The sequence below is a fragment of the Paramisgurnus dabryanus genome, chromosome 16, assembly GCF_030506205.2.
Source record: "Paramisgurnus dabryanus chromosome 16, PD_genome_1.1, whole genome shotgun sequence".
Classification (NCBI taxonomy): domain Eukaryota; kingdom Metazoa; phylum Chordata; class Actinopteri; order Cypriniformes; family Cobitidae; genus Paramisgurnus; species Paramisgurnus dabryanus.
Window position 1 is genome coordinate 22,401,661 of NC_133352.1, and position 21,904 is coordinate 22,423,564.

The following is a 21,904-nucleotide window of genomic DNA, read 5'->3' on the forward strand; positions in this document are numbered from 1 at the left end:
TTTAACAATAAAGATGAATATCACTCATCTGCGGGGTATTTTCTTTTTTACATTCATATGCCACATTTCTCAAGCATTCTCATCTTGCTCAAAGGATCCAGAATTTGAAAATCAAATTACTGAGATCACATTATACAACAACGAAAATACTAAAACTTTCTCTTTCATTCTCTCAGGTATTCTATATAAAGGAGATGGTGAAAATGTTTTCCTCTCCAAGCTTCCTCCCGTCATCAGTACCATTATGGGCAATGGCAGACGCAGAAGCATCTCATGCCCCAGCTGTAATGGCCAGGCAGAGGGTAACAAGCTGCTGGCTCCTGTGGCTCTCACATGGGGTGTCGATGGCAGCCTGTATGTTGGCGACTTCAATTACATCAGACGCATCTATCCATCAGGCAATGTGAGCAGTGTCATGGAGCTCAGGTGAGTGAAGGAGATGGGTGATTACAAGCATTATTCGTGATTCAGCATTATGGACATCAAACAAAGCCTTTAGAATGAGAAGAGAGGTCAAAACTGATTCTGAAAGATTGTCTCTCTGCAAAGCATTAGACACGTAACAGAAAGATTTAGAAACATGACTGATTTTCTGACTTTCCCAGTTTGAGGGTGATTTGTCTCAGCTGCTATTACTGTTTGGCCTATTTCAATTACTTTGCATTTATCATTCTTGTATATACATACAGTAGATGATGTTAGAATAGAGATCAAATAAAATCTGTAAACACAAACTGTCATACAATGTTAAGAAAGAAAATTATCATTGGGTTGTGTTAAAGTAATATTTACCAGCTGGTTTAACCCTCATAAGCCCTGTTTAAGTTCCATGGGGTTAAAAATGACCCCAGAAATTAAAAGAGTGATTACAAAAAATATATACATTTTTAATGATACAAATAATATATTATTTTTTTGTTTACTTCCCATCTATACAGTAATGCTGTGTTTTGGGAGATGTGAAGTACTTTTTTTTACCTTTCACCACTAAATTCCTCAACTAAATAATAAATTATTAATAAATTATGATCTAAATTTGATTTAAATTGAAAAAAAACATATATGAATTACAGTTTAGGAAATAAATAATTTTCACCAGCAGAGGCCCATAGAGACCCATTCATTTCACTGGCTGTGGCCAACTGCTCAAATCACCACTTTAGTGATACATTTTGTAAATGTATGTTTATATAAACATTAGAAAGGACATTAAAAAATAAATATTATTTTAAATATAATTTTTTTTGTAGTTTTTGAAGCATTTTGAAATGTCTGTTTTTACAAATTGCCACAGAAATTTGACTGAATGTAAGTGTGTGTCTCTGTGTGTGTGTGTGTGTGTGTGTGTGTGTGTGTGTGCGCGCGCGTGTGCGTGCGTGCGTGCGTGTGTGCACGTGCGTGCATATGTGTTTGTGTCTTTATGTGTGTGGGTGTCTGTGTGTAAGTTTTACTGTGACTTTGTGTGTGTGTTTGTGGGCGCGTGTGTGTGATTGTGTGCGCATGTGTGTGTGTGAGCATTAGAGCCCAACAATTCAAATCGTTGTTTTGCATCTGTGGCAGTTTTTTGCCAAATTCTGTAAAAAAACGCTCTCTGTGGCAGTCATACCTTTGTGTGTGGGTGTGTGTTTGTGTGTTTGTGAGTTATTAAGCATGTCTTTTCTATATTGCATTTGTGCTCTAGTACCAGGCCTACCTTTCTGTGTTGAAATTTTCATATTTATTCTAGATGCATAGATTTTTTTTTTTTTATATGTTTTCTTACAAGTATTTTCCCATTCATTTTCAATTGGGGTCATTTTTACCCCCAAAGTGCCTCTTTTGGTAATTTTTTACACATCTTTAGAACGAACGAATCAAGCCCAGTTTTTTATATAAATATTGACAGATAGCCTAGAAAAGTCACAAAATCTTATTCAGGTAACCATGTTTTTTAAACTAAAGAAATGTGGCTTGGGGGTAAGATTGACCCCAAGGGACTTATTATGGTTAAAGCACTGTACCTGGGGTCTGATCCCAAAGTTTGAGCACTGTGTTATATAGATAGAAAGTAAAATAAAATGAGTAGGTCCAAACTGTTTCACCTTGTCTTACCACACATGTTTTTTTCTACTTTTTTTTTCAAACTCACCAAAGAAATAAGGATTTCAGGCATAGGTGAGTCATGCAAAAACCTTGTTACATGACACCAGATTCATGAAGGAGTGTTTTTTAAAATACTTGCATGTATTATGCACTAGATTTTAAATTGGGTAACATAACTCTTCAGATCAGAACTGTCACTCACACCTTTCCCATGATCCTTAGGACATATTTTTATTACAATATTTGAAATTATGAAATTTAATGTCTGAAGGGTATTCACTGAAAATTAACCTGTGCTGGTTATTAACGCCTGAAGATGTCAAACCATATTTTGTTCACATTTTCTAACTGTCTAAAAAGATTAACTCCATCCATACTAGTCACTCTGAAACATGATGCAATGTTAGGGGCCTTTAGCTGAAAGAAGTGCAACTGTTCCACATTTTCACATTTGGATTTCGCACAGGCCAGTGCCTCCGAGTGTGAATTGGATTTCAAACGGGATATTGATTGAATAGTTCACACGCGGTGTGTGTAAAAACTCTTAATACCACTTTTGATAAAAGAGCGAAGAGATTTAATCCCAGAGGAGAGGGTCAGGGATCTCCACACCGTCGTGCACAAAGTCTCACCCCGTGGTCATTTAGCTGCTAATGGCACGTCTGCAGATTCAAAAAGTAGCAGACTGATTAGAAGCCAGAATTAATGAATGCAAATAAGCATAGCGTTATGAAAAGCCATCAGTTGTTGACAGTCATTAAGATATGCATATCATCACCACATCTCTGAGAACCTTTTCCCGCAAGGGAACCAAAATGATTGAAACGATTTGGCAGTCTTGAAGTCGTCATCACAGCCTCCGTGAATATGTTCCAGTCATATCACATTTACTTCCCTTCCACACAATCTTTTTTCTTTCCCCATCTGTCACAGACTTACACCCTTTTGATAGATTCGAAAAAACATGCTGCAATTCTCTGAACGCCTTTAATGATATTAATATTCTAATCAGTCTCTCATTTCATCTGCCATCTTCAATTGCGATGTCAAACCAATAATTTATGAGTCGCATTGGTCTGGCTTCACGGCAGACTAATGTCTTCTCTCATAACTTCTGCTGTTTGTATGACTCTACCCAAGCAACAACCCTGCTCATCGATACTACCTGACCACGGATCCGGTGACGGGGCAGCTGTATGTGTCAGACACTAACTCCAGGCGCATCTACAGCCCGCGGGTGCTCTCGGGTACCTCTGAGCCTCAGCAGAACGTAGAGGTGGTAGCGGGGACAGGAGATCACTGTCTACCTTTTGATGAAGCTCATTGTGGAGATGGAGGACCGGCAACGGAGGCGCTACTCACGGGACCCAAAGGTATTGCAGAAGCTACAAATCCAGACTGCGGTGTACAGTTGCAAAATGAGGGATTATCAATACTATATTTAAATTGACTATCAGATGTGTGGTTGCAATCCAGGTTAGTACTCAACAGAGTTCCTCAGCTGTGCTTCAAACTTTGCAACATCTTGATTGAAAGGAATTGTCTGAGCTGAGGCACAGAATGCACTTTGATTGACACGAAAGATCATCCCAAAGCACTGTAAGCTTTTAACACTGTATTATGTAGTGAGGTTTTTGATTGGCGCTTCAACGAGGGAAATGGAACTGACAGCCCCAGGATAGGCACTAAATTATTTGACTGAGCCAGACACAATAGATTGATGAAGCTGCTTTGAATGATTTGTGACTCCACAGACTTAAATTATAAAGTGTCACTTCTGTCTGCGGAATATTGACAACATATTTCAGCATATAAACTCTCCATGCAGAAAAATGGCTGTTTTTATAGTTTTGTAATAAAACACTGTCATTTACACATGAATGGATGTACGGCATGATAGATATATGCATCATATTTCACATTGTACCGGAACGTAGACAGGCATGTAATGCACTGAATTGTTGGGACGTTTTCTAGTAGGTCGTATAGATGTTTTTAATGTGAGATTCACATTGAGGCCATCACCGTTATATGAAGGTGCAATGGTGCATACATGCATGCATTTTCCCCAGGTGGGACTGTGATTTCTGCCATAACCGTCAGTTCACTTTACCGTGTTTTCGTCAGCCACACAAACCCTACGTGGTACCACTCCGCTAGGCACGCATTTACCAAGAAGCAGTTACTATAGCAACCCACACTTTGATAATTTGGGTTTAAAAGTGGGTTTGATGCTTTCCCATGCTTTTGACAAATACCCTGAGCAGACATACAGAGACGTAAAGAGAGAGAGAGAGAGAGCACAGACAGATAAAGTAAAGGGAGGGATGCTCTAATACATCCTATTCCACTTTCTCCTTAAGAAATAATTCAGCAGTGGGAAGCTAGATGTGAATAATTGAGGGCAATGCTTTCTGCAGTGACCTGAATAATGGGAAGCCAAACACGACACATGTACCCGCTGCCTGGATCAGGCAAGCAGAGAGCACAGCTGTGTGACCCGCAAATTGCGTTCCTTCGCTCTTTTCTCTCCAGGGATCGCCATTGACAAGAACGGGCTGATCTACTTCGTGGATGGGACTGTGATCCGTAAAGTGGATAAGAGCGGCATCATTTCGACCCTGCTGGGGTCTAATGACCTTGCCTCTGCTCGACCCCTGAGCTGTGACTCGGTGATGGACGTTCATCAGGTGACAAGTTAAAAAAGTTTGATACAAGGGCGATACATTTAAGATATTTTTGGTACATTTGATAAGTTGACCTGTTTTATATAAGTGCATATAAATAAAATTATTTAATATTCTTGTGATGCATCGGGAAAAAAATGTGCATTTAGTGTTTTAAGAAGATTTTTTTTATTTGTAGTTTTGCAACAAAATTAGTCATATTTCTCCTCTGATTGCAGCAAAGTTACATGTTTTAGAGCAATTCCATAAATGTATATATATATATATATATATAAAACATTGTGAAAAGGCTGAAAAAGAAAAAGATCTTTTTACCAGTATCATAAAATGCTGACAATAACACGTTCGTGTAATTGATTATGATACTTTCAAAAAATTTTGTATTTCATTATTTATATCCTATATATCTCTTTTTTATCTAATGGTTGTTTGTTTGTACTGTATCCAGTCCCATTTATGAGACAACATCGAACACAATTGAGGGCTACATTTGGTCCAAGAGAACCGTTATGAACAAAAGCTGCATTACTGCTTCTATTTAACTTTCTTTAGGTGTCTTTGGAGTGGCCGACAGACCTGGCTGTCAGTCCGATGGATAACTCGCTCTATGTGCTGGATGGCAGTGTGGTTTTGCGGGTCACTGAAGAGGGGCAGGTCAGCGTGGCAGCAGGCAGACCCCTGCACTGCCCTATGCCATCTACAGACATCTTAGTGACAAAAACACAGCGAGCCACGCACACCCATCTAGAATCCCCCAGCGCCATCGCTGTCTCCTTCAGTGGAGTGCTGCACATCGTGGAGACAGATGAGAGGAAGATGAGCCGCATACGCAGTGTGGCGGCAGATGGCGAGATCACTCACCTGGCGGGAGCGCCTTCAGAGTGCGACTGCAAGACGGACGTCAACTGTGATTGTTACCTAACCGGAGACGGCTTTGCAAAAGATGCTCGGCTCAACGGGCCGTCCTCTCTCGTCGCTGCTCCTGATGGCACTCTGTACGTAGCGGACCTGGGGAACATTCGAATTCGCTTGATCGGAAAAAACAGGCCGGCACTTAACAGCATGGGCTTGTATGAAGTGGCCTCGTCCGCCGAGCAGGAACTCTACATGTTTGACAGTAATGGAACGCACCAGTATACTGTCAACCTGATCACTGGAGACTACAAATATAACTTCAGCTATAGCAATGAGGGAGATCTGACCTTAGTGGCTGACAGTCATGGAAACACACTGCGAATACGCAGGGACACAAGTCGACTTCCAGTCCGCATCGTTGCACCTGACAACCAGGTTATTTGGCTAACTGTAGGCTCAAGTGGTGGGCTAAAGACCCTAGGCACACAGGGGCGTGAACACGTGCTGCTAACTTACCATGGCAACAGTGGTCTCCTGGCAACCAAGAGTATTGCCAATGGATGGACAACATTTTATGAGTAAGAAATTACGCTTCTTAGTCATACTTACCCTTTGTCTACAAAGCATCACTGTTAGTTGAACAAACCCATGTGCTTAAACATCACACCTCACACCTTTAATGCACCTTAAACCAACTATTTAAAATATAATAAAAAGCATAGAGCCATCCTAGCAACCACATGAATACCAGTGCATTAAAAAACACCCAGGACAGCCAAGCAATCATACAGTAATTTCTTAATAGCATTCACAACACTTAAGTTGGAAGTGATTTTGCACTGACAAACACTACTTGCATGTACAAATGTAGAAGTCTATTTATTTTAAATAGTTTTTTTTTTTAAAGTTTTATGTCAGTGTTTGTTGTTTACTTATGAATGTGTAACAAATCTGCTGAGGAAAGTAAATTGCATTTTCTAAAAAATAATAATACAATGCAATATTTAAAATTTACAGTTTAAAAAAGCATTCTTTATCCCACTATCTATTCCTCTCATAGCTATGACACAGAAGGGCGACTGACAAATGTAACTTTTCCTACCGGAGTGGTGACCAGCCTGGCGTATGACATGGAGACTGTCTCTACAGTAGAACGAGAAAGTTTTGAACGAGATGAAGCTTTAACGATGACTACAAACCAGTCAGCAATTCAAAGTGTACTGACGTTACAACAAGGTAGCCTTATACATTCTCTAAGTCTAAACAAACAATACAGAATGCTAAATTTAGGTTTAGGGTGGGTTGCACCAACAAGGATTAAATTAAACAGAGTTTAATCTAGGGTTTCTTGATCTCAGTTTAATTTGAGTTGTTTTGCACCACTTAAATTTAAACACGGATAATCAAATGAAAGATTACATAAAACTTTAACCTGTATTAAAACCTTCATCTGCTGTCTCTACAGTACTGTAGAGTGCTTGTTGGTGCAACCCACCCATAGAGTGTTTTGCACATCGTTATAATGCAGGGTATTGAATGTACTGTACATTTCTTAAAAAAAAGTATAAATATTTTGTCCACCTTGATTAATTTGCCAGTGTAATTAAACAGCAACAATGTTTACCTTGTCATTCAAAAAGGTGATAAAAAGTTTATGCATGCGAAGGAAATTAAATTTTTGTATTATAAATTATTACATACATCGCTAATCTAAAGGGCTGATTCAAAATAAAAACATGTGACGATGTTTTAATAATCTATTGTATTGATTAACGTAGCGGTGTGGCAGGATATAGTGTGAAGCTCAGATATTGTGACTTAATGAACAAGATGTGTCAACGCATTTGTCATGAAGTGCCATCGTGTCTGTTTCTGACTGGAGCACGCATGACAGGAGAAGTGCAGTATACAGTTGCGGTGTCTGTTTTTGATCATTTAGTCACACATTTAATTATGTAAACCTCCTAAAATGCAAGATAAAGTTTTTTTTTTTAAGTAATGGAGCAACATGATTAATTTAAGAAGTTAATCTGGGTTTACTATAAAATTTAAACCTGAATCAAAATGTAATGTTTAAATGTAACCCTGTTTGTTTCTAACTCATTCCCCGTTAACCCAAAAATATATATACATACAAATAAATTAAATAAAAGAACAGACCCTCTGCTTTCAAACAAACAATAAACAAACAAACAAAAGGGGAAAAACGTTTCACCTATCTATATTTTTCCTCTTCTTATAAACTCTTAAATGTGGGTATTTTTCTTTCAAAATATTTTTTTTTTAGCAAAAAGCTGAAATAATAGCATTTTTGTAAAAACAAATGTTAGAGATCAGATTCAGAATAATTATAAAAACATACACAGAGTTTAAAATTAGTAAATAACGTTTTGGGGGGGTAAGTGGATAATCGCGGTATTGTAGATTAACAAAATAATTCATCAGGAATACGTTCTCTCTTAAATGACGAGATAACTGGTCAATGGCGGGGAAAGAGTTAAGCTTAATCCTTGTTGGTGCAACCCACACATAGAGTGTTCTTCACATCATTATATACTGCAGGGTATTGAATGTACTGTAAATTTATAAAGTATAAATATAAATATGTCATCTCTATTATATTTAATATTTTGCAGATCAGCTCAAGAATAACTATGTGATTGGTTATGACCACTCGTTCTGGATCCTGTATGCAAATGGAATGAATACACACTACCAAACTGAGCCACATATTTTGTCAGGAGCCTCCTCCCCTACATTGGCCTGTAGAAACATCACACTACCCGATGACAGTGGACAAAACCTGGTGGAGTGGCGCTTTCGCAAAGAACAGACGCGTACGAAGGTCACAGTGTTCGGACGCAAATTACGAGTACGTACTGAGGTTTTATTATAAAAGGGAACGAAAAATGATATTAAATTAGGGTGAAAATGTGTTAAAGAAAGAAAGAAACCAGAGACTAATCTTTATACGTAGGTTCAGTATGTAAAATTATTGTGACTTGAAGCTCTTGACTCATAACTTGAAGTTAAACTGACCTTATGTAATTTAAAATGATCAGGCAAGATTTCTTGCTATACTATTATAGAGAATTTAATGATTGCAGCATCAAGATTAGACCCACCGGTGCTAAGAATATATGACAGTTTAACTACCGCAAAACAAATCTGTTTTAAAATTGATGTTTAATAGATTTGTGGATGATTTAATAGTTTGAACAAGTGCCTGAGTGTCTTGGTTTTATGAAGTTTTGAAAAGACTATTAATCAAGAGACTCACACAAAGAATATCAGTCAAACGTTTTTGGTATCAGCCAAGGCTCAAGCAGAAGGGGAAAAATGCAATTTTTAAACAATTTTCTGCCAATTCGCTGTTGCTATACCAATTTTGTGTCTTCTCTCCACCCGCACTTAAAGGTAAATGGACGGAACATTTTGTCTGTTGATTATGACCGAGGGCTGAGGATTGAAAAGATCTATGATGATCACCGTAAATTTCTTCTGAAGATTGGTTATGACACAGCAGGTCAGCCCAGTCTCTGGATGCCAAGTAGCAAGTTGCTGCCTGTCAACCTCACTCGCAATAGCAATGGGCAGTTGAGTGCCATTCACTGGGGTTCGGTCTCAGAGAGAGTTGAGTATGATGGACAAGATCGTCTGCTGTCTAGAACGTTCCCTGATGGGAAGACCTGGAGCTACACATATCTGGAGAAGGTAAAACTGGTGTAAATAGTTTTATTGATGTTTGTGACCTTGTATTACATTTTTTTGCATTAGCTATCTGAGACATTTTATTTATTTATCCTCATGATGGTAGAAAGGTGTGAATCTACAAGCAGTGGCTGTTAACCTCCAACATGACCATCTATATAATTCATTTTTCATGACATTTTATGCATTTTATCAGTCCATAAAGTTCCTTAGAAATTAAACTCATGACTTTGTAAATGCTAACACCATGCTTTACCAGTTTTAGGAGCACCTTTAAGTAGAAAATAGCAGTTTTGACATTCAGGAAAAACCTTGAATATATTACCTTGAATATAAACACTGTCAGGTGGAAACCTTGTATTTGTTATCTTGGTCACTCTTTGTCACTCTTTGTCTGTCTTTCAAATATTTAGCCAGTGAAAGATATAAAAAACTGACAAAACCTCATAGCTCCACTGGATCCTCAGTGTCGGTAAAAACTCATAACTTCACTCAGCCTCTATGGTGAATAAAGTGCCACACACATTTAAACATCTCACACGTCTCTGCTTGTATGTTCTGCAAGGGTAAAAAAAGAACTATTTGAATATGTACAGTGTTTTCTTATACAACAAACACTATGTATATATATCAACAGAGCCCCTTTTACACAGTGCATTGAACCGAAATATTGCCAGAGTGCCTTTTGTGTAACGCAAACATGTCCTGGAATTGATTCTGGGATCCCTCCTATAAAGGGGACCTAGTAACATTTCTGCGTCCTGTGTGAACAAAAGGCAGAAACAATGCTGTAGGAGGTGTGTCAAAGAGAGGACACAAATAGTTATTATTCGAGGTTGTAAATGCAGATTAATATTACTGACGAAAAATATATATAATATATATTTCTATTAATATATTAAACATGTGTGACCCATGTTGGCAAAATGAGTCAAAAATTTTATAAAAATAAGTACATTTAGCCCTCATCTAGTGATTCCAATGCTCTAAATCAGAGGTGCCCAAACAATGATCGTAATTTGAGATAAGGAAAAGGATAAACGTCATTGACGCAGATGTTAATTTTTCTAATGAAACATTTTATAAAATGTAAAATTTTTGTTTTATTTGTACATTACATGTTAATGAAAATTAATTGCAAGGAATTACAGTGAATTTGTTTTTCAATGTACATGCATACTTGAAGGTGTAAAGCATGCATCACAAAACTCAACAAACTCGAGTACTATAGGCTAATAAGGAGAGGTCGATGCAGTGGCACACAGACAAAGGGAAATTTTTAAATGATTGACAAAATGATTTCTTTTTTTAATAAATAAAACGGCATTAGTTATGCATAAACAGAGTAGTGTTTTCTTATTTGTTTTTTAATATTAGAAAATTATAAATTAGGAGAATCAGGGCAACTTTAATTTTAATATAACACAGTAACATTTGCTTTTGGCCCACGGTGCTCAGTCAGGTTTGATTTTTGGCCCTTGGTAGGAAAAAGTGTGGGCACCCCTGTTCTAAGTAATCATTAACTCTAATCTCGTCAATTAAGAGAAAACATTTGCATAAAAAACTTGTACCTGGTTAATTTTTATGTTAATCTGCAATACCGCACATTTCCCAATTTATGAAAAACTAAAGCCAAGACGTCATATACTAATTTTAAACTCTGTGTATGTTGTGATAATCATTCTGAATCTGATCTCTAACAAAATTCCTTCACAAAAATGCATTTATTTTTTTCTAAAAAATAATTTTTAAAAGAAAAATACCCATATATTAGTTTTTATAAGCAGAGAAAAAATATAGATATAGGATGAAACATTTTTTTTTACTCATTTTGTTTGTTTGTTTGAAAGTAGAGGTTCTGTTCTTTCATTTGATATATTTGTATGTTTATATATTTTTAAAAGAAAATTTAACTGGAAGGCATTTTGTGAAACTTTTTGCGGGCAACTTGCTGGCAGGCAACTTTTCAAAAAAATCGCTGGCGGGGAATGAGTTAAACATCTGATGATCTTTATTTGTATGTTTTCTGAGAAGTATACAATATTAAATGGTTAACCTATACAAAGATGCATGTCTATCCACATGTGCTTTTGATGTTTTGGTTTTGGTTTTAAAACATGCAGGAATAAGAAAATAGAGTGCAGGACTTGCTTGATGTTAAAATAGTTATTAAGAGAGATAACATTCGAGACCTGATTGATATTTAAAGAGTTATTAAGAGTGATAAGACATGAAAATGATCTTTCTGTGACCCCAATATAGACACATCTACACAGAATGACAGTTTAAATATATTGACAAGAATTCACGCAGGTATAATATGTCATGTCTTAAGAAAATGTTTGGTTAACTGTTAGGAAAAAAATATCTGACGTGTAACATTATAGTAGATCCTTGCATTACAGTAGATCTTAAAACTGTCTGTGTCTCAATATCAATCAAACAATAAATAAAAAAAAAAGTTTAACATATATTTTTCCTATAGATATTGTTTTTGACTTTGTGTGTGCTAAATTTATTCGTTTTACCGTTGCTTTTAAAATATGGATGTGGTGATTTTGCTTTTGAACCTTCAAAAATCTTTAACTCGATTTTTCTCAAAATTGACTTTGCTGACTCCATTAACTTCAAACAGGTGTAGCTCTCTCATTTTTGCCAGACAAATTGCTAACAAATTATACATCATTTTGAAGGTTTTTTAATAGAGAATGTCAAAATATAAATTACTCATTCAAAAAAAAAAATGTGCTCTTTCTGACTCATGCCAGCACAGGTCACATATATTATTTTCAATGCACAAAAAACAGTTCCTGTCAATCATTAATGTTTGACATTATGTCCTTAAATACACCTATGTTATTGTATTTATCATTCTCTGTTTGGCTATTTGTATTAATGTGTTGTTCTCTTTCTAGTCCACAGTCCTAATACTGGCGAGTCAGCGGCAGTACGTCTTTGAATATGATCCTCAAGGAGGTCTCTCTGCAGTCACTATGCCCAGTGTGGCCCGTTACACTATGGAGACTCTACGTTCAGTGTCGTACTATCGTAACCTTTACCATATGCCTGAAAGCAATGCCTCTGTTGCTGTGGACTACAGTGAGGATGGGAGACTCCTGAGAGTGGCACAACTGGGCACAGGTCGGAGGGTCATTTACCGGTACCGCTGGCACAACAAACTCTCCGAGGTTCTGTATGACAGCACTCGAGTGAGCTTCACCTACGATGAGACCGCAGGTGTGCTGAAAACAGTCAATCTGCAGAGCGAGGGTTTCATTTGTACCATTAGATACAGGCAGCTCGGTCCACTAGTCGACCGGCAAATTTACCGCTTTAGTGAAGACGGGATGGTAAACGCACGCTTTGACTATGCTTATGATAGTAGTCTGCGTGTTACAAGCGTTCAGGGAGTTATCAATGAGACGCCGCTGCCCATCGACCTTTATCAGTACGATGACATCTCAGGGAAGGTGGAGCAGTTCGGGAAGTTCGGCGTCATCTATTATGACATCAATCAGATCATCTCTACCTCTGTCATGACTTACACCAAACACTTTGACGGACATGGTCGGATAAGAGAAATTCAGTACGAGCTCTTTCGCTCCCTGCTGTTCTGGATCACGATCCAATATGACGACATGAGTCGTGTTACTAAGAGGGAGGTGAAGATTGGACCGTTCGCTAACGCTACAAAGTACGGCTATGAATATGATGTGGACGGGCAGCTGTTGGCTGTGTACCTCAACGACAAAATGACATGGCGCTATAGCTATGACTTAAATGGGAACATACATATACTTAGTCCACCGAACAGCGCGCGAATCATGCCTTTACGTTACGACTTACGAGACCGCATAACTCGCCTCGGCGATGTGCAGTATGAGCTCGATGAGGATGGGTTTCTCCACCAGAGAGGCTCGGAGATCTTCCAATACAACTCCAACGGTCACCTGGAAAGTGTTTATAGTAAGACCAGTGGCTGGAGCGTACAGTACCGTTACGATGGTTTGGGAAGAAGAGTCTCCACCAAGTCTAGCACTGGAGACCATCTGCAGTTTTTCTATGCCGATTTAAGCTACCCAAGCAGGATAACGCATGTGTACAATCACTCGAGCTCACAGATTACCTCTCTATACTACGACCTGCAAGGACACTTGTTTGCCATGGAGATCAGCAGCGGGACAGAGTTCTACATAGCCTGTGATAATATAGGGACACCACTGGCTGTTTTTGGCAGTGATGGCATTCTCCTCAAGCAGGTTCATTATACAGCCTATGGGGACGTGTACTCGGACTCCAATCCTGACATCCAGTTGGTGATTGGGTTTCATGGAGGGCTTTATGACCCTGTAACAAAACTGCTGCATTTTGGAGTACGGGATTATGACATTATGTCGGCTCGCTGGACTGCACCTGATTTCATGATGTGGGAGAAAATTGGCAAAGAACCGGGCCCTTTCAATCTGTACATGTTCAGAAACAACAACCCAATAAGTAAGGTGCAGAATGTTAGGGAGTACTTAACAGGTATGGCTTGGATTCACTGCATACACTAAAATATGTTTAACAAGTATTAAATCTGAAGAGTTTGCTTTCAAAACGCAATAAATCCATTTTGACTAAGTTCGGTAAAAATGTGTTTTATATACCAAGAAAGTGACAAGATGAACACCAGTATTTTCTGTTACAAACGTTCACATAGCATCTTTAGGTTATAAAAACATTTAAAATTCTAATCCATAATTTGATTTTCAAAGATTTATTATAAAAGCTTATAATTTTTTCTGCAAAACGCAAAAAAAATCCATGACAAGCTTTTTTTTCAAATGCTATAAATCTGTTGAATCAATATATAAATGTGCATTAATCTTTGCCATGTTATATTCATTTAGTTGAGTGGTTGTATACACAGAATAAAAAATAAACATTAATAGCATTAATCAAAACACTTGCTTTGTCATATTAAGAACACTGGCATTGCTGCTGTCATCCTTGGGACGTCGTCTCTGAATTTTTGCTCGATTTTCGTTGACTTCAAGTAAAATAATCAGATCACCTATGGTCAATGTGTTAGCATGACAGGAGCTTGATGCTGTCGTGTGAGAACAAGCAACAGCCAGCTTTTTTCCGTCGCCCAAGTGCCCAAGTGGCTTACGTTTCTTCCCTGCCACAGAAAACCACCACAGGTTTATCAATTCCATCAAAGTATTATTTTGTTTTTGTTTGTTTGTTGATCACGAAGTACAAAGTAGATGAGAAAAACTAGGATTCTTTGTGAATCCAACACGGCGCCATTGTTGTTTACAATGCGTGTAATGGTGCGCTGTGATTTGTTATGCGAATTTTTTGCATTCTGCAAAAAATGAAAACGGAGAAAACATGACAGAATAACACGGCGGACATCAGATTTTGTGTAAAATTAAGAATTTACTTATAAATACTTACTTTATACAATACTGGTATTTTGGTGGTAATTTTTTTTTTTTTTGAAAATGTCGTTTATCACGTTTTGGAACCAAACTCTTCATATGTTTCCCTATTGCAGAGTGGTATAGATTTTAAATGTATCAATAATATTTGCTACAGATGTGAACAGCTGGCTGGTCACGTTTGGCTTCCATCTTCATAACAGCATTCCTGGTTTCCCAATTCCCGTTTCTGAAATGACCCATGCCTCTTATGAACTAACAAAAAGCCAAATGTGGGATGACTTAACAGTAAGTATTTAAAAAAAAACTTAAAATATTTCTATTTGATGTTTCTCTTCACTTTTATGTGATTTGTACCTTTATCTAATTGGTTTATAATTAAAAATCCACGATTTTTTGTATAAATAATCCAATTTTTATCCCTTTGATGATATTGTCCCTATTAAACAGAACTGTAGCCTCTAACGGACTCTTTTTTTACAGACCAGCGTTGCAGTCCAGCAGCACATCATCCGACAAGCTGAAGCTTTTCTAAAATTTGGGAATCTGCCAACGATTCAGTTTGGTCATAGCCAAAGGCCTGACAAACCCTGGCTGTGGTTTGCCTCCAGCGATTCACTGATAGGTCGTGGGATCATGCTGGCTCTCTACAAAGGTATTGTGATAACTCGAGCTCTAAGCCTTGCCAATGAGGACTGCGTCAAGGTTGCCAACATCCTCAATGGCGCCCTTTATTTAAAAGACTTGCACTTTATTATTGACGGCAGAGACACACACTACTTTGTTAAAACGACTTCTCCTGAAGCAGACCTGGCTGCTTTACGGCTCACTAGCGGACGGAAAGAACTTGAGAACGCGGTGAACGTGACGGTGTCACAGTCCACAGCTGTGCTGGCCGGCCGCACCCGCCGCTTCGCAGATGTGGAGTTTCAGCGGGGGGCTCTCACCCTGCACTTGCGCTACGGCGCATCCCTTGATGAGGAACGGGTGCGGGTTTTGGAGCTTGCCAGACAGAGGGCTCTGGCTAACCTGTGGACGCGAGAGCAGCGAAGGGTACAAAATGGAGAGGAAGGATCTCGACTGTGGACGGAGGGAGAGAAGAGGCAGCTTCTTAGCGGTGGACGAGTGCAGGGCTTTGACGGATACTATGTGCTGTCAGTCGAGCAGTATCCTGAGCTAGCCGACAGTGTGACCAACATTCAGTTCCTCAGACAAAATGAGATCGGCAAAAGGTAGTTAACAGACCACGCTTATGAACAGACACATTTTGTTTTTAATGGAAGATCGAGTTTAATTGCTGTGGTTTAAGACACATTTATGACATTTCGAGAAAGTATGTAAAACTCCACTACTCTTGGATTTAGTGGGGTACCAGCATTGTGGAAAAAAAAGACTATTAAGGCAACGCTGTGCGTTGTGAAACGTTAATGTGTTTTCTCAAAGGCCTTTACAAGGTTACTGTTGTGGAGCACAATGAAATCATTAACTTAAGAGTCAAGATACAGCCCAGATTCATAGAACTATCGATCTCTTTATTTAACTATTTATTCATTATTCTTTTTTACAAGCACTATTTGAATATTTCCCTATAGAGATAATGTCAAATCTTTTGGAAATTAAAATGTTTACATATGCATATTACTGTACCACTGCAAAAATACCACACATGATTTCAGGTGGTTTATTGTAGCCAGCTAAAAACTTTACACTGTTATATTTTTTATTTATTCTGATTTGTCTTATTTTATGTGTAAATTTACCATAACAGAAAAAAATCTGTTCGGCAATTATGTAATTTGCAATGAAAACTCCCCTAAAATATGACGTCACACAGTTTTTATTTTTATTTTAGTTTGTCTGATTCTACTTTATAGTTACAGAAATATCATTTTTATAAATAACGAAAAGTTTGATTCGCAGCCATTGTGGTGCATCATACAGGAACTGAATAAACTGTACATACAATGAATAAAAGAGCAGCACAGCACAGAAAACATGTAAATGTCTGTATTTATGTAAATGAGTGTTTACTTGCATATTTTTAAACTTAAAAGCAATTAATTGCTCATTTGGTTACAAGTCCCAAGGAAAGAATTTATGAAAATTGTTTGTACTAAAAAGAAAATAAAAGATAAAATGACTTTAATTTCTGAAGATTTCCCCCCTTTCTAAGCAAAAATAACTAAATTAAATACATTATAAACATAATACCTGTACATCATATGAAAACATAAGTCTAGGTCCAGGCGAAGCTCTTGTAAAATCTTTCTGTCAACATACCTGTACAGTATTGCTAGAATTGATCAGTTCTTCATACGCTGATAAACTAAAAACATACTTGATGAGAATTAATTTTAAATCAAAGTCACAAGAAAAACTTCATTTCATCTGCTCTGGCATTAGCTGCTGTATTAATATGAATTCGTAGACATTAACTTGCATTTATAATTGCTCTCAGTGTAAAATCTGATAGAATGATCAAAGGCAGGAGATTGGTGAGAGCGAAGCATTACATTAATGTGTCTGATGAGTCATGAAAAGCCATACATCCACTATTTAATTTAACAACCATTAGACCAGACAGTTTCAGCATGATTCGAAGCCAGATACTGTACTCTAAGCACTTCACGGACACTTTTCATAATTGTCGTAAAATGGGAACTGATACAAATGCACTTTTTATTTAGGCCAAATGCTAAAATGTGAAAACATAAAACAACCACACTCAACGATTTATGCTTACCTTTTTGACACTATAGTGCCCTCTTGTGAAAATCATTGTAAAGCAGTAAGTCTAAATACAGCCAGCTGCACTTAAGCATGATTTATACACGAATAATGCTTAGCTTGATAATGCTGATAGTGAGGCACAGCTGAAGAGTCTAACAGTTTTAGACATTGTAGGCTGTGATACTAAAGGGCCGGTTTAGCCAAAACTGGAAATGTTTTCAAACCTGTACTGTATGACTCACATTTTACTGTGAAGCATGAAAGGAAATGTTAGACGATGTAGTGACCGACTGCCTCACAGTTATCATTCCCTTTTATTGTATTGAAATAAAAGCAGCATCAATATTCTTCTACAGAATTTTACAACAAAAAATGAGCAATTTCATATTAATATGGCAGGCCGAATATCTTTGTACACATTTATCTAGAAAGACATGTTGTAACTTTCTCTTTTTTCTAAATTATCCACATGATGCTGGTTCACTTACCACCTAAATTCTGCCCCAGGTTGAAAGTTGTACGTGTAGTGATGTGTAGCTGTTACTTTAGTGTAAATGATGAACAAACACATTCCCAAAGAAATCCAGAACCAGGAATCTCATTGCTATGCTTGGTGTTTTAGTCTTATTGCAACAGAAATCCTGAATTTTCATCTAAATCTTTCTATCTGCAGTTTCTGATTCATTTCAATTCAAAGTTTACCAATAGTACTATCATTATTTATTAGCTCATGATCATTTGTTTGTACATACCAGACTTCTGTGGCTTGTGTGCCTGTTAGCATACACCCACTTAAAGGGGGTAAAGTGGAAAATGAGATTACATAACACAGACAGAGAGAAATGTTACGTAAAACCCCCTTTTAGAGCTTCGGAGAAATATTTATAAAGCATTATTCCAGATACTTAATAGAATCTATGATGAAGACACATAATATTTATATCATTAAACATTCATGATAATAATAAATAGTTTTAGCTTATGAATACACATTTGAAAAACAGTTCAAATGCATTTAGTCACTTTTAATTCATTCCCATTAACTGTGTAACTCATGAGCAAGGCTTTCTGCAAGGCAGAGACTTATGATGCCACCAAGACCACTGTGTGTTGTTTCAGTGGAATGAATGTTAATGACATGCAAATGCACAGAGGAAAAACCTTCCCTGTATTACCCGTATTAGCTATGGTCTCAGTTTTCGGGGTTTAATCTACAATGCACCAAGCTGTTCTGCCCCAGCTCCTGATTAGCATTGCCCTCAAACACACATTTATGCAAACATTCATTTTAATAGGTTATAAATTACTGTTATTCAGTTTGAAGTACCAGTTTTACACACATCATCCCAGTTTTACAAGCATGCGATCCTGCCAGTGATAAAACTGGTTTATGAAGGTCGCTTGATTCTGTATTGTGTTGTCACCAACAGCCTTGTTTTTCTTTTGCTTATGGCCCGGATGGCAGATTTGATGGATTAGCAGACTCGTTTTAAGGGGTACGAAGACAATGACACTCCCTGCTCGTCGCAGACTCGTTCAATATCAGCACACACTGATCCCTCTAGCAGTACATTTACAAGGACACAAGATACACAAAGACAAGCACGCTGTCTTAGTATCACATGCTCATCAAATCCCTAGACAATCGATCCAAACCTTTTAGCCTTTCACAATTTTGTACTGGCTAGTCGAAATCCACCCGTGAACCACAATTAATCTTCAACTTTCAAAGGTAAACATCAACAATTTTTTTGCTAAAGAATGTGGGCCCTATTTTAAGCGCACGCTCTAAACGGGTGGGTCCAATTCCAAATTTGCTAATTTAACGACAGGAAAAATGGTTTGTGCGCCAAGCAAGTGGGTGGCTATTTTCATAAACGGACATTTCAACCTCTCTGGTTTCAAACTTCGACATAATGGAGCAGCTGTATTTGCAAATACAAACACACAAAACGAGTTTGCATGAACATAAATGTGATCATGGAAGCGTTCAGAGTAGCAGTCACATGTAAACATAGGTCTCACTTTTGACGTAGGTGCGAGCTCTGGCGCGTACTGTGACGTTGGCTTCCTAAACATCCGTTTGTCTCAGTTTACATCCAATCCTGCAAACAAAGGTTTTCAAAATATCCACTTTGGCCGGAGTTTTTAGAAAGAATCAGTTTCAGAGGTGAAATCTACGTTTACGTGTAAACGAAGGGCGCAAACGAAGTTAAATGCCTCCGTTTTTCAAAATAACCATGTACGTGTAAATGTAGCCTAAAAGGCTTGTTCCTATTCTCCTAATGAGTAATGGGTGTGTTTTGGGGCATAACGTGCATTAACCAATAAGAGTCTCAACTTTCATTCCCTTTTAAAGCCGGTTGTGCTCGTGCCATGCCGGTTCCCTGTTTAGATAGTGGAATTTGTAAACTGCAAAACTAAGCGGAGGAAGAAGACCAGAAGTTTAAGATTGATGTTAAAAAATTGCTTTGTTTTCATTTTTATTGAAATTATAATTTTTGGTATTTAAATCTTTAAAAGTCGTTTTTTTTCTTTCTAGAGGAAATAAGACAGGCTTTTAATTTTTGTAATTGAATGAATGGGTAGCCTACATGATCAGTGTAATATCAAAAAATAATTTACAAATATGCAATAAAAGGTTTGTACTCTAAAAATACTTTAATTGTAACAAATTATGTTTTATCAATGTAGTTCGGGAGGAACACGGCAAATTAACTACTTAAGTGCCTCCCGCTGTCTACAATCAGTAATCGACAAATACTCTAGTATCGCCAGCTGTCTACAATCAGTAATCAACAAATACTCTAGTATCACCAGCTGTCTACAATCAGTAATCAACACTAATCTACCCAATCAGCATGAAGGTAAGCCCATATATAATCACAGTCAAACTCACCTAAGGATCCTCTACAGTCTTCAGAATCCCTCCACCACCCCATCTCCTCTCACTCACCAGGTTTCTCCCTAAGCCTAGGGCGGGGGGTACTCTATGTTCGGGCTCATTTCCGAGCTCCCCGGACAGCACACCAAATAGGTTTACAAATTTAATCTAATAGGCTTATTTGTAAGTGTGAACTCGTGAAACAGCGTGAGTGTTTTGAAAAGCATCACTTAAAAAAGGTTCTCATATCCACAGGTACAAAGTCATCATATACCACAAATCGATGGGGTAGCATAAAAAAAGTCAAAATAGATGCAATATTTGCTTTTGTTTAAAGCAAAACATTCAATTACTTACCAGGCTACAGGTGAAGCAGCTCTTTACGTCTTCTAACGTCTCATTTATATCCAAGAGGCTCAATAATAATCTTTTACATTTTAATCCTTTAAATTTTCATATTAAAATCGTTTGTGTGCTGCTGCGCATCTATGTGTGTGATAAGCAAACACGCATTGTCGTCTCGTTTATAGATGCATATTACTAACCTGCTCATTAAATAACAAAAACAATGCTGCACTTTAGACTTTAGACCAGGTTTTATTTGGTCGCGCATTGTGCCGGGTGTATGATAGAGCCCTGTGTATCTACAGAAAACCAAAGCCGCACATTTGAAACACGTGATATGCATTGTAATGAAAACGGATAGTGGATCAGTTCAGGAATACAAGGCTCAAAGAAAATCAATGGCAGATGTGATGACCATGATTAAAATGATACCTTTCAGTCTGATTGTCATTTTTACACAAAATTGTGTTTTCTTTCAGTTATAGCACATATTGTTCTAGCTTCATCACAATCTGTAAAACAACTGAAAAAGAACAAGACAGTGTAAACCAGTAACATTGTGCACAAAAACAGGTAACAAAAACTCTAAACAGAGTTATTTACACTTTGTTTTACATGGATTGGCTTAACCCATGGTTGTGTAAATATCAGACAGAATCAACTGTTGTTTTATAAATAAGCCTATGTTGGTTTGTTGTTACTCAACCATGAATTGAAACATCCCAGCATTTGGGTTGATACCCATCATATGTTTATTTATAACACACTCTCCGATTTTTACCCATGGGTTAAACCAGCCCAATATTTGTAGAGAGTTGTCTCAAACATAAAGCAAAACACTATTTGAAAAAAAATGCAACAGATGCCAAGTAGCAGTGACACTGTGTACTTTTTTAAAATCTGGGGGAAGAGTAAACACAGAAACAACTTTATCATAGTTTAGACTTACTCAACAAACTATCCAGTATAGTTTTTCAGTCTCCACTGACTGCTGTGGTGAAATGTTTTCTGTATACCTCCTATGCAACAATATACAATTGCACATGAGCTATAGAAATAAATTGTAAAATTATAGAAATGCTTTAAAAAAAAAATCTGCCTAAATTCTCCAGATTTCTAGGGATTAAACAAGTATTATCTTTGTCCAAACTCTCTGACATGTATTGATTTCCATATGTTTT

General features: G+C 37.5%; 1 protein-coding gene across 2 annotated transcripts in view; it reads left to right on the plus strand.

The window, feature by feature from the left end:
* LOC135757980 (teneurin-3) overlaps positions 1–16,910 on the plus strand; it is a 146,404-nt gene extending 129,494 nt beyond the window's left edge. For both annotated transcript variants that reach the window (XM_065272774.2, XM_065272788.2), the window contains 11 exons: positions 177–426; positions 2,134–2,154; positions 3,223–3,455; positions 4,618–4,772; positions 5,322–6,202; positions 6,685–6,860; positions 8,261–8,496; positions 9,042–9,338; positions 12,251–13,862; positions 14,922–15,052; positions 15,248–16,910. In XM_065272774.2, coding sequence (XP_065128846.1) covers positions 177–426; positions 2,134–2,154; positions 3,223–3,455; positions 4,618–4,772; positions 5,322–6,202; positions 6,685–6,860; positions 8,261–8,496; positions 9,042–9,338; positions 12,251–13,862; positions 14,922–15,052; positions 15,248–16,000 — 4,745 coding nt within the window. In that variant the 3' untranslated portion in view covers positions 16,001–16,910. The remainder of the gene's footprint in view (positions 1–176; positions 427–2,133; positions 2,155–3,222; positions 3,456–4,617; positions 4,773–5,321; positions 6,203–6,684; positions 6,861–8,260; positions 8,497–9,041; positions 9,339–12,250; positions 13,863–14,921; positions 15,053–15,247) is intronic.
* Positions 16,911–21,904: the final 4,994 nt, after the last annotated feature.